The sequence below is a fragment of the Pleurodeles waltl genome, chromosome 8 (assembly GCF_031143425.1).
Source record: "Pleurodeles waltl isolate 20211129_DDA chromosome 8, aPleWal1.hap1.20221129, whole genome shotgun sequence".
Taxonomy (NCBI): domain Eukaryota; kingdom Metazoa; phylum Chordata; class Amphibia; order Caudata; family Salamandridae; genus Pleurodeles; species Pleurodeles waltl.
Genome location: NC_090447.1, coordinates 529,473,733 through 529,486,662, shown reverse-complemented (window position 1 = coordinate 529,486,662; position 12,930 = coordinate 529,473,733). Strand labels below are relative to the sequence as shown.

The 12,930-nt window shown below is 44.1% G+C and overlaps 1 protein-coding gene across 3 annotated transcripts in view; it reads left to right on the top strand.

The window, feature by feature from the left end:
- Nucleotides 1-12,930, top strand: part of ERCC5 (ERCC excision repair 5, endonuclease) — a 163,153-nt gene that overhangs the window by 31,946 nt on the left and 118,277 nt on the right. For all 3 annotated transcript variants that reach the window (XM_069204561.1, XM_069204559.1, XM_069204560.1), the window contains 2 exons: nt 10,903-11,018; nt 11,116-11,208. In XM_069204561.1, the coding sequence (XP_069060662.1) occupies nt 10,903-11,018; nt 11,116-11,208 (209 nt within the window). The remainder of the gene's footprint in view (nt 1-10,902; nt 11,019-11,115; nt 11,209-12,930) is intronic.

The following is a 12,930-nucleotide window of genomic DNA, read 5'->3' as shown; positions in this document are numbered from 1 at the left end:
GACTCGCACCCTTGTGGCTGCTCTGGTGCTTTCAAGCGCCCATCCAACAATGGGTAGGAGGACGACTAACGCCAGTGGAGTCATGTCACTTCCATCTGTCCTCTGCTTGTAGGACAGGAGACTACCATTGTAAGTGCAAAATGTGTTAGAGTGCAGTCTCTACGCGCCGTCCATGCTGTCATATTTGATTGTAAATGTTAGGTACATAAGTCATACACAGCTATACATGCCATATGTGATGTGTGGCACTAGTTGGATACATATGTAGGTTGATTACCACTGTGAACACTCATCGATTGTCACGATGTAAGCTGTATAAAACCCTTTCACGATTGAAGGCTACGTTAGTGCAATTGTGTGTGCGTAGACATCATTCGTAAGGTGTGGCCATGGTAACATATGTGTGTTGGCCCTCCCTAGGTACTGACCCATGTGGAGACTGAGGAATGCACCGGTGTACAGACCCCTATTTGACTGGCAACCATGGAGAAATTACACATTTTACTGACCTGCCGTCTGAACCGGATTACTATACGTGAACTGTGTGCCCAATTGGAGCCAAATCTACAGCCAGCTCTTTGTAATCCCTATGCTATTCCCCCTGTTGTGCAGGTACTGTCTGTGCTACATTTTCTGGCCACTGGGTCATTTCAAGCAACAGTGGGCTTCGCAGCAGGTGTGTCGCAGCCAATGTTCAGCAACATCTTAAGGGTTGTCCTGAATGCCTTGCTGAAACACCTCCACAGCTACATCAAATTTCCCCAAACTGCTGACTTGCCCACTGTAAAATCTGCTTTCTATGCCATTGCACACATTCCTCGTGTGATTGGGGCCATAGATGGCACCCATATTCCCTTGATTCCTCCCTGGGTAAATGAACATGTGTACAGCAGTAGGAACAATTATCACTCCATTAATGTAAATGTGTGTCTTTCAGACCAGTGCAACTCCCAAGTGATTGCAAAATTCCCTGGATCTGTGCATGACTCTTGCATTGTGAGGAAAAGCAGTGTCCCACACCTGATGGCACAAGTACAAAGAGAGAGAGTCTGCCTTGTGGGTTAGTGAGATGAGAGAGTGCTGTAGCTAGCAACCTGCCTTTTCTACTCTTTACCCTCTACACAATGGTGATATGTGCTATGTATACCCACTCTTCCCAGATGATTCTGGCTATCCTATCCTAACTTGTCCTGGCTGTTGACATCATTGAGGTATCTCAGGACAGGAGGTGACAATGGATACAATGAGGCACATGGCAGGACAAGAAGTGTAATTGAGAGGACCTTCGGCCTACTGAAGGCAAGATTCCGGTGCCTGCATATATCAGGCAGATCCCTGTGCTACTCCCCAAACAAGGTATGCCAGAGCTTCGTGGCCTGCGGTATGCTGCACAGTTTAGCACTAAGAAGGCATGTACCTCTACTGAAAGGAGGAACAACCTGATGCACTGGTGGAAGCTGAGGGGACAGAGGACAACGATGAAAAAGGGGAGGGGGTCATGCGGACACCAGAGCTCACCTTATTCAGCCGTAATTCCAATGAGTTGAAGGTACATTTTGCCTACTGTATACCATGAAATTGCCTAGGTAGATTTGTGTTCGATTGACAGATTGTACTACCATTGTTGGAGACGTGTACGTGTGTGTGTGTGTGTGTGTGTGTGTGTTGCAATGCGTGTACTGTCACATGCCCCTTACTGCTTCAAGTGTTTGAGGACTCCCAAACGTAGTTCACACACAGAAGTCACATTTTCCTGAATGTGTTTCCTGCCTTCACTTGTATGGACTGTTTGGACATGCTGCATGGACAGAGGGTGTGGGCCAGTTTTGCTGTCAGTATTTGTCATTCAACATCTCCTCAGTACTTGCACACCAGCCTAGAGTGCCTCACAATGCAGACGGAGGTAACCTCAGCTGATGTGGATGGCTCTCCAGTTGTACAAATGTTTAAAGCTGCATTTTGGAGTCACCTTTTGGTGTGTAGTGCAGCTGACATATGGCAATACTGGTCAGTCAAGAGGTGACAGTACTTTGGCAGTGATGTACAACTTTGGACACAAATCACGGTCATGTGCCATGTAACAAACTGCCTGAGTCTATACTACATATCTGATCCTCATAGGTCTTTCTGTGGTGGGATTCCCCTTGCCATGCCTTGTACATGAAGGATTTGGACATTGCTGGTGCAAGTGTTAGGAAGTCATTTCACAGATTTGGAATGATACATACCTGCTAACTATCAGGCTAGCCAATTTCAGGTACTGTTTCAACATATGACATTGAGAAAGTTGTTCATCGCATGCATAGTGAATAAAGCACAGATACACTGGGTGTCATTGTACAGTGTTTATTAAGTAAATCAAAATGAGGGATGGGGAAATGCAAGGGAGTGGACAGATGGTGGGCGAAATTGTCAGTTTGGTATTTACAGCGGTTGGTGGCACAGGTTCAGAGTCCATAGGGTCATTGGAAAATGGAGCAATAACAGTAGAAAGTCAACAAGGTGTGTCAGTGGCACACAAGGGAGACCGTTCAGGAGAGGATCACTTCCTGGCGGTGGGTTTGGTCTTGGCTACAGTCTCCGAGGTATGTCTGGCTCTCAGGCCACGCTTGTGAGGGGGTTCGTGGGCTACAGAGGAAAAGGGTGCTGGTGTCCAGTGAGTCCCCTGGCATGTCCACCAGCCCACTACCAGCAGCAGATGCAGAGGTCTGGGTTGTCTCGTGGCTTGTGGAAGGGGCCTTCATGCGGGTGGAGATCTCACGAAGGACTGCTGTCATGTCCTGCAGCACCCCTTTGATGGAGGCCATGGTGGCATTGTGGGCCTGCCATTGCTCGGTGGCCACCTGATGGCGTTCTCTCTGCAGCCTCTCAATTTCCAGCAACGTGGGCAGGATCTGGCCCATCGTGTCCTTGGATTGGTTGTATGCTGCCTGGATTTGGGAAAGGGCTTCCTGGCCAGTCATTTCCCTAGTTTGCCCCCTATCTTGGCCCACAGATGCCCTCCGACTAGGCCGGGCCCACTGTGCCTGTGACCCCGTCACAGTGTGCCCACTCCCACTTGCACCAGATCCTTCATCGTCTTGCCTGAAGATGGGTGGTGACTCAGCAGTAGTACCTGTGAAGTAGAAATACATTTTATTGTGTCCTGCAAGGTATTTCACTGTGTGTCAGCTGGGTGGTAGTAGTTGCTTCAGAGAATATGGCATTGACAGTCAATAAGTTGTTGATGGTGGACATTGCATATGTGTTATGGTTTCACACATTAGCAGTGGCATGTGTTTCCTTCTGTTCATGTCCACTGTCCTGTCATTCCCATTTCCCTTTCAGCATCTGCCACCTGTTTCTTGTGCTTATATCCCCATTCATCTGCATGCAGGACTCCCTTTGAATGGGTGCAGTGCATAGTTATTAGTGGGATGGTTGATGCATTGTGGGACTTGGCGTGTTTCTAGCATTGCATGCAGGGACTGGTGGTTCTGTGCACATTGTTTGGGTAGGTGTTAGTGGGGTGTGTGGGCATGCAGGGGATGGGTGTAGGTTGTTGATTGGGTGGGATGGATATGGGATAGGGTGTTTTGGGCTAGTTACAAGGGGAGGGGGACGCATGCTTTTCAGGTGCAGGTGGTGGGAGGGGTGTGTCAGTGACTTACCAGAGTCCAGGCCTACGGTGACTCCAGTGAGGCCTCCGGATGCAGGAAAGCCAAGACCTTCTCCTCCCACTCGGTCAACTCAGGGGGAGGTGGTGGGGGACAAGTTGGTGTTGTGATGCCATGGAACGTACCTTCCCCCGCAGGTCATTCCACCTCTTCCTGATGTCGTCCCTTGTGCGTGGATGGCTTCACACTGCATTTACCTTGTTGACAATCCTCTGCTGCATTTTCCTAGCTATGGATGTCTGCGGGACCTGTGCATCCAACAGCTGTGGCTCCACCCTGTTATTTCGTCCACCATGGTCTGCAAGTCCCTATCAGTGAAATGGGGGGGTCTTAGGGGGTACCATAGTGGGTTATGTGGGAGATGTGTGCTTTGGTGTGGTGATGTTGTTTGGGGTAGTGGAGTGTGTGTGTGTGTGTGTGTGAGTGAGTAAGTTGGTAACAGTTGTGGAAATATTTGACGGTGCTGTTGTGTCTGTGTGTTTGTGAGTTGTATGCGGCGTGTGGGGTGTGCAAAAGTGTGTCTTGAGTTTGCGGTGTCTCTTTCCAGTTGGTCGGGAGTTGTGTGGCAGCAGGTAGGCGTAGCCAGGGATTGTGGGTATTGTGGTGGATGTGTGAAGTGTGTGTGTATGTGTATCAGGTGTGCGATTTTCAAAATGTCCAATGTGGGGGGTGTTGTTGGTGAGCTCATTTGATGGGTGCGGCGGTCTGTACCACCAATGCCATACCGCTGTTGAACGAACCCTGTGCTGATTTGTGAGTCGTAATTGGGAAGTCAGTTTATTCTTGCTGTGACAGTGGAGGTTGCAGAGGTGCCTGTTTCCCACAGTCGCTCGGCCTGGTGGGGTCAGATACCTTGGTATTTTCTGGCATTTTTTGATTTTGGAGTTGTTATAGCGCGGTATGTTTCCTATGTCCACAGCGGTCTTTTGCCGGGAAACAGCACAGCGATAGGCGGTAATTACCGCCAAAGTCATAATGATGACCTCTATGTTGAAAGCGGCATGCAGGGATGTGGTTTGTGGGAGGAGACCAAAGATGGAGGGCCAACTGTTTCTGCTGCTGAACCACAGCTTTCGTAAGCTTGCAACTATGAATGTTCTCATCGTTTTTTCTGGTAACTTAGTGGCCTACAGACAAAATGTATAGAGGCGTATTTTATTGAGATGCAGACGGGGCAATATTTGTTCTTGATTTTGTCATCTCGTTTATGGCCTTCGAGAAGAGAATCCAAGAGATGAGTGTAAAGTTTGCACACTCAAGTATTTATCTCTCATAAACCATGTGTGCCACAGATTTGCCACTTAAGAGCGCTGAGCGGCGCTCAAGAGAAATCATTGCATTCTGCATTTGATAAGCGAGAGCACAGCTATTGTTTTTAAATGAGTCAGAGTGCTGTCATTAATCCATCTGCTCATTCTGGCAAGTGAAGAAAATTTTGTGTCACATAATGAAAAGCAATCTTCCTCCAAACGATGGACACATGATTCCAAGATAATCATATGCAGGTCAAATGTATAGCCCGCCAAAAGCAGCAAGCTCACAAATAGATATTGATGTTTCCTGGCAGAACTCACTGTCCAGTCACAGCACTCAATATATTCTGACACATTTCAGAATAGCTAGCCACAGCTTCTGTCATAAGAATACTTTCTAAAACTGCTAACACACAACTCACCTTTTCACTGTGCCCAAAAATGCATAGTCTTTGGGACTGTAATGGGAATCAAGGGAATATAGTAGAAGGGTTTTTAAACTATTTGCATAGATACCTCTGAATATGGTCAAGCAGTGCAAATGTGAAGCTGGTTTGGATTCTTCTTTGTCTTTTGAGATACTCTACTTTAGCTTATAGTTGTCCTCATAGCAGCAATCCATATTCAGGCCACCTGTAGCCTGCGAGTAGAAGCGCTGTAGTACTAGGCAGTAATCCTAACATGCATCATACTTGTTTCTATTTAGAGTTTAACACTGAGAAAGCAGTATGGGATTCAAAGCTAAAGGGTTCTAGCTATAGGCATGTAGCTAAGCATGTGGGAAATACAAACCGTTTTACTTCTACGATGGTGGTCAATAATTTAGTGGGCAGACAAAGATATCTTTACCCTTTTGTTCCATACACAAAAGGAAAGGGAAGGATATGTGACCTGGTGACTTGACCTGCCGACTTTGGAACAGGAGAACCAGCTTCAAAACCCAGCCTCAGCTCAACACCCTGTGATTTTGGACAAATCATTTATTTTCCCATGCTAAAAAAGGAAACATCTGTGCAAGGGTAGTCTTGTTGCATTGTAAAGCTCTTTAATTCTCTTGGGCCAGGTTTTCATTAGAAAGAACTTGAAAAAAATTAAGACAGTAGTCAATGCTGCAAAAAGGTTACAAACAAAAACTTGAAATAAATAGTTTATTTGTGCAGTACAAATTGTCATTGGAGAAATGAGCACCACAACAGTTTAAAATAGACCATACTTACAAGTCACCTACTGCACAGCCCAGTGTAGTTGACCGCTTGTCTTTTCCTGTCCTCACTGCCTGACTCTGACCGGACATTGGACCTAAAATTAATTTTCTATAATTAGTGACTGGGTGTAGGAAGACAAATAACAGCTGATCTCAGGATCTGAATGAGGTACAGGCACATTAGAATCACTGTGCACCTTGTTAGTGACAGAGGAGCTTAGCAATGTTATGCATTGTAAGTGCCTCAGACATTGGGACTTTATTGAAAAAGCAAACGACCCCATGCATCATCAAGCAACAGGCATCATCTGATCACAATGTCTGAGTCTGTTTATTATCAAATCAGCAAGCACAGGGATGGTATAATTTCCCAGTGGTTAAGTGACATGCACCTTACAGATTTGTTAGACTTTTTCTTTTAGTAAGGGCATGTCATAGCCTTTGATATCATTTGCAGGAAGAAAGTAACTCCAGCAAGTACGGAGCAAACTTCTGATGGGAGGGAGGGTGAATTGTGCTTTTTACTTCAAAGGCATTTTGTAAACTTTTATCTATCCCTTCATGGCAACAAATGGGGACTATAGAGAACTTGTTGGCATGAAAAAGCAGCAGCTAAGCTAAACATATATAATTGAGATGTATACCACACACTTACACAATACTTCTGCATCTCCTACCTAGGTGAAGTGCTGTCTCAGAAGAGAGGTGGGTAACGTTGTGTCAGCTGGTTAGGTAGATTGACATTTTTGGGAATCTGTCCATGCATCACAGTGGTACATGTAACTGCTTTGTGAAAATGACAACCAGCTCTTTAAGGACCAAATATCTATTCAGTAAATTTATGTTTAGGGAAAATGTGCTCATTTATGCAAAATGAAAATTCTGTACTTTATATCTTCAGAAACTGACATTATAAAGTTTCAGACAAATGACTACATTTCCTAAATATAGTCTAAGAGATAATAAAAGAGAATGTTTCTGAGAGAGAATGTTGAATTAGGAAGGCTTCTTTATGATTTTGATTGCTTGGCACCAGAGAGCACTTTATCTATTGTGATAAAGCTTTCAATTATAATATCTTAACTACCGTATGAGGCCTGAGCATCCCTGGATTTTGTAAACTCCATCTATATTAGAAGTAACATTGCAGCCTGGACCAATAGGATGTGTCTACCCTTGGTGTCTTTGGTGTATGGTTTTGTATTATTTATGATTGCGTTACAGAATACTACTAGTGTGCCACCATGATTTCTGTGCACTTTGTCCCTCTTTTTAGGTCGAGCGTAAGCATACAACCTCTTGTATATTTCTTCTGTGGGCTTCCAGCTTTTTCATTTGTTAGTTTTAGTGTCATTCAAAAATCCTTGCTTGCTAGTGGTCAGTCATGCCGTCTCCGACCCTCCTTCTGTGTGGGAGCAGGGACCAACTATTGTATAATTATACTTTGTCCTGTTTATCTAGTCTGTAGGGGATTTATTTTTTACTTTGTTTCCTGCTCCTGTCCAGGGAAACTTCCCTTTTCATTTGTAGAGCATTCTTGCTCTGAGCTTAGCTGTAAACACGGCTATAAATCAGGCTGTTATCTTGGTCACATCTGGCCTTTGTGGGCTCTTTGCACCCTCTGTCAGCTGCTGGCTCCTGCCCTTTCATGGCTTGGATTTTCTTTACCAACTGTACCAGAGCTCCGCAATCCTTACAGTCAGTGCCCACTTCTGCTTTATACGGAGATCCCACCTGCAGCTCTATCAGTGCACCTCAGTGCACACATTCCAAGCCCTAGGCCGTGCTAGTGCCAGGAACCCCACGCACACTGCCTGCCAGAGCACCTCAGTTCTTGCAGTCAGTACACTCTGCTGCTCCAGGACTGGGACCTCGGTGCACCTCAATTCACACACTCCAAGCCCTCAGCCGTGCCAGGAAGCCCACACACCCTGTCTGCCAGAGCGCCTCAGTAGTGGCAGTCAGTACAGTCTGCTACTCCATTACTGGGACCTTGGGCAAAGCTCCATCAGTGCACCTCAGTTCACACACTCCAGGCCCTCAGCCGTGCCAGTTCCAGGAATCCGACACAGGCTGTCTGCCAGAGTTCCTCAGTTCCTACAGTCAGTACACACTGCTGTTCCAGTACTAAGGCTCACACATATGCCCTTCAGGACTCCTCGCTTCTGTGGTTCAGAGGCAATGCCACTCCCATGCTGAGCCTCATTCGCAGCTTCATCAGGGCACCTCCAGGCTAACACTCGGCAACACTGGCACACCAATACTAGGTTCCACACATAGCTCCATTAACATACCTCACCTATGAGCTTGTGTACCCATTACTATTCCAGTACTGCAGCCCACATACAACTCTGTCAGTGCACCTCAACCCTAACCTGCAGCACCCCATTATTCCAATACCAGGAATTATACGGTGCTCAGTTTATCATTCCTCACCCACTGCTTTCTGGCATTCCAGCACTGGGCTGGGACACAGCTCTGTCTATACCCCCAATCCTGATCTGAAGCACCGCAATATTGCTGTGTTGGGATTCACATACAACTCCTGCTGCTCTGCAGTGCCCCGTGCTTTTCTGTTTTTCCTTTCTCCCCCACTTTTCTCTTTCCAGCTCTTAAAATCGACATGTTAACAGTTTGGCTCTTTCTTTCAACTGTTTATTTCTACTCCTCTCTCTCTTTTTTTTTTTTTTATTCCCTCTTCCTCTTGCTACCTCCTCTTTCAAACTCGCAAAAATGTAGTTATTTCTTTCCTTGTTTTGTTTCTCTCTTTTTTCTCTTTCAGTCGTTCATTCTTTCACTATATTTTTCTCTCCCCTTCATTCTTCGTTTGGCTTTTTTATTTGCTCTTTTCTTTGACTCGGTATGCGTCCTTTCACTTTTTTTGTAAGATCTTTTTTCGTTCCTTTCTCTGGTGTTTTTCTTATCTTTATCTGTCAATTCACGGTTTACTATAAAGCCCTCTTTTTCCCGTATGTATGTGGAAGCCCCAAGTTACTTGTTGGGACCCAAAGTGTTAGTGTTTTTTCATATTCTGTGTCTCTGGGATACATGCCCCGGTTCTTTCGCTGCTTATTTCTCTCACCATCTCTATTTTTTTTCTAATGTTCATTTTCCTCTCTCTTTTCATACTTCTTTCATTATTTTTTCCTATTTATCTTTCGTTCGCTAGCTTCCTTCCCTTTTTCTTTTGTCTCACACGTTTGCTCTATTTCTTCTCTTAGTTGTGCTGTCATTTTCTCGTTCTTTCTTTCCCTTCTTTCTTTATTTCTTTGTGACCCCTTCTCTTTCTTCCTTTTGTCTGTTGTATTCCTTTCGCTTCTTTTTCCCTTCCCCATCCCTTTCACTCCTGAGGCCTAGTTATCAATAGAGCAACAGGTGCAGTGGCACCAGGGCCCAGAGACTTATGGACCTCACTCGACTCTAATGGCTGCTCTGTTTTCCTACGAAATTCCAATGAACCATTTTCCTTTCTTACTCCAGGGCCCATGACACAGTTACTAGGCCACTTGTCCTCTCCATCTTTACTCCTGGCTCCCTCTTTCTTTTTACCCTCTAGTCCGTCCCAAATGTTATTTTTGTTATGGTGTTTTGAGCATTACACTCTAATGCCAAAAGTTTATTTCTGATAAAGGGTTTTATGATAAATGTGTATGTTTTTAAGATAGAGGAAGAAGGTAAATGGAAGTGCTTTAGTTAAATGTTGGGCCACTGGAATTCTATGGCAGGAAAAGACAAAATTATGAGGCAGTGTTGACCAAGAAAAGTCCAGTTATGAATTTACAATGCCATTAGCTCTCAAGAATAACTCAAGAAAATGCAAGACCTATTGCATGGCAAATGCATGTTTCAAAATGTTTTTGTTGGGCAGCTCCCCAAAACTCCTTAGTGTGAGCCGAGCTTGGTCAGTTTGTTTGGTCAGTCCTACACAAGGTACTCATTAACACCCCACCACTTTCAAAGTTCACCACCTGCCAGTGGGAAAGGACCCTGTTATTCATCTTGGGAACAGGTGCTAGGGAGCCTTTTCATCCGCTCTGATGCCAACACTCTGCTTGCCAGGAGTAAATTTCCCCTATGGATGAGAAATGTCTGTTCTTATGGCAATAAAGAAACGACCCTGCTCAATGGAGCCGCTCAGCAAATCGCTCGATTTGCCTCTGGAACATCTTGGTGTTTATATTACTACAGTGGTGGAGAACAGAAATATGGAACTATGTTTAGGGGGTGTAGCTGCTAGTAAGAATGTATTCATACTGCTGGCACCAGAAGAGAAACTGCTGGTGCCAACTAAAAGGAACAAGCCTGATCAGAGACCATAGCTCAACTTTTCCTCTCATACCAGCACATTTACCAGCTGGCCATGTAGAGGAGCTGTGGCCCCTCCCCTGACCCCAGCTGCTAATGTAACCTTATTCATTCTTGATGAAGAAACAGCGGATGAGGCCAGTTAGTACTGCAACATTAGGACCACTTTAGATAAATACTGACCCAACTCAAACCTTTGTCCACTGCTCCCAGTCAGTATCTATTTCTGAGTGTCTACTCCCAACATAATACTGCTTAAGTTAGTTGCGGTTACTTTTCTGCTGCTCTGGCATTGTGGGAAAATAAATATAATGTACTAGTTTTCTGGCAAGTCTAAGATCACAATTGTTTACTGAAAATAAACATGTGTATAACAGTATGAAATCTGCGTACTGTTCATACCTGCCACAAGAAGTTCCACACTCCCCCAAGTAAACTAGAGAAACAATCTGTGATTAAATAAACCTTGCTTTATCTTGGTCAGGCAATTAGAAGGCAAAGAAAGAATGCTGCTACTCAAGATTCCACCAAAACTACAGAGAAACTATTGAAAACCTTCCTGAAGCGACAAGCTATAAAGGCTGTTTTGACGGGCAAAAGGCAAGAGTTAAAAAGTATCTTCTTGAAAATAATTGATTGTGTGTTTTATGCATATACTTATGTCTGTTTCTTATGTTTTGGCTGTTGTCTTGTGAAGTGATGACAACTTGCCGAGTCTCTCTCGTGTTCGGAGGGAAGAGTTGGATGACATATACCTACTTCCTGCTTTGGAAGAGAAGGAAAAAAATAGGCAAGTACCACAACTACTTTTTATATGACAACTGTGTTTAATATTTTAGTACTGTTTCTGTAGCACTTTTTTTTTTTTTTTTTTTTTTTTTTTTTTTTACAAAAGTTAGGACACCCAAAGATGTGCTTGCAACTGATTTGCCATTGGTAAGTTTATCATTTAGGAAAACTGTCTTGTCTTCAAAAAAGACAATCAAATTAGGACTTGGTCCTGTTTGGATGGCTGGCAGAATGGATGGATGGGTCATAATTTGGCTAGTCACTCTAGCTGAGTTCTCTCTAACCTCTATTGTGTGAAATCCTGTCCTGGTGAATGAGAGGCTGCACCGCATGGATCACTCATGCAAATCCCTGCTGCTGTGTAGTGAATGTTATTAACACTTCCAGTTACTAGCTGTCAATGAAAGGATCTATTTCTGCCCCAAGCCTCCAGTGCTGATGGGTTAAGCAGTTTTTTGTGACACCGCCACAATGTTCCTGCCCCACAGTTGGTAACAAGGAGGCTTTTTACTCTGAAGGTTATAAGGAAAACTGTGGTTTGGTGGATGTCACTATTGGTCTGCAAAGAGCTCTAAAATTAAACCGTCTACAGGAGATGCAAGGTAAATGTGAGGACATTACCTGGGACTGGTATCTGTGGATCCCCTAAGCAAGTATGTTTCATACATCTCTGGTTTGGGGCACTTTGTAGATCGGGGTCTCCAACCTTTTCTGTGATAAGAGCTACCTCTGTTCGGTGAAAATCTTTGTGAGCTACTGAAGGCTAAACAACTTGTGCATTGTTACTAGACACCCCCTGCCTAGTTTCATTGTCTTTAATGCTAATTACCAAAGAGCCAATTACTATGGCTTGAACAAAAAACTTTGAGTAGAGGCACTAGGACAGGGCTACCATGTGTATCAGTGGCAGCCGGGGATGTATGAACATGTGTGCGTATAAATGGGATATATTTTTATGGGTGGCTGAGAGCCTGTGTAGTATGTACTTGCAGCACAGGGCATACCCTTTGCCAATTGTGGCACTGTTACATGTATAACACAAACATACAATCCAATTTTTTTTAAAAGACAGAAATTTAAAGTGCAGAAAAATGTTCTGCAGAAATGTTCATAGTATGGAACATTTTTCTGCACTCTAAATTTCTGTCATTTAAAAACACATGGCTGTAGTTTTCAGCCATACTTATGGCACAGTGTCTACCGGCGATTAGGAGCGAGAGGCCTGCTGTTTATAAATGTGAGACTTTGAAATGAGAGAAAATAAAACAAATTAAGAGTTAACTTGAACATTATGGTAACTTTTCAGTTTTATTGTTTCCCATTTAAAAGCATTAAAAAAACATTATTTTGTTCACAACTCAAATATTGAGTTAAAAAATACTTTTATGTCAGTTGTTCCCCTCTGTGCCCCAGCTCCAGATTGGGCCATACATCTGGCTGAGCACTGCTCATTATAAAGCCCTAATATCCGTAGCCTGATAATAATAATGTAAAATGAAGAACAGCCATTCCTTAACTTTAAAAGGAACATATGACCTTGTGCTTATTTAAAAATGTACTCAAGGCTTTGAACTACTCTGAAGTTGTCTGGGAGGTCACTATCGACAGTTTGGAGACACCTGCTGTATATAAACAGCAGAAAAAGTTTCAAACCAAATGGCCGTTCAGTATCTCTCTCACATATAGTCCATGGTGCCCCAGGTGAAAATAAAAGGTGAAATAT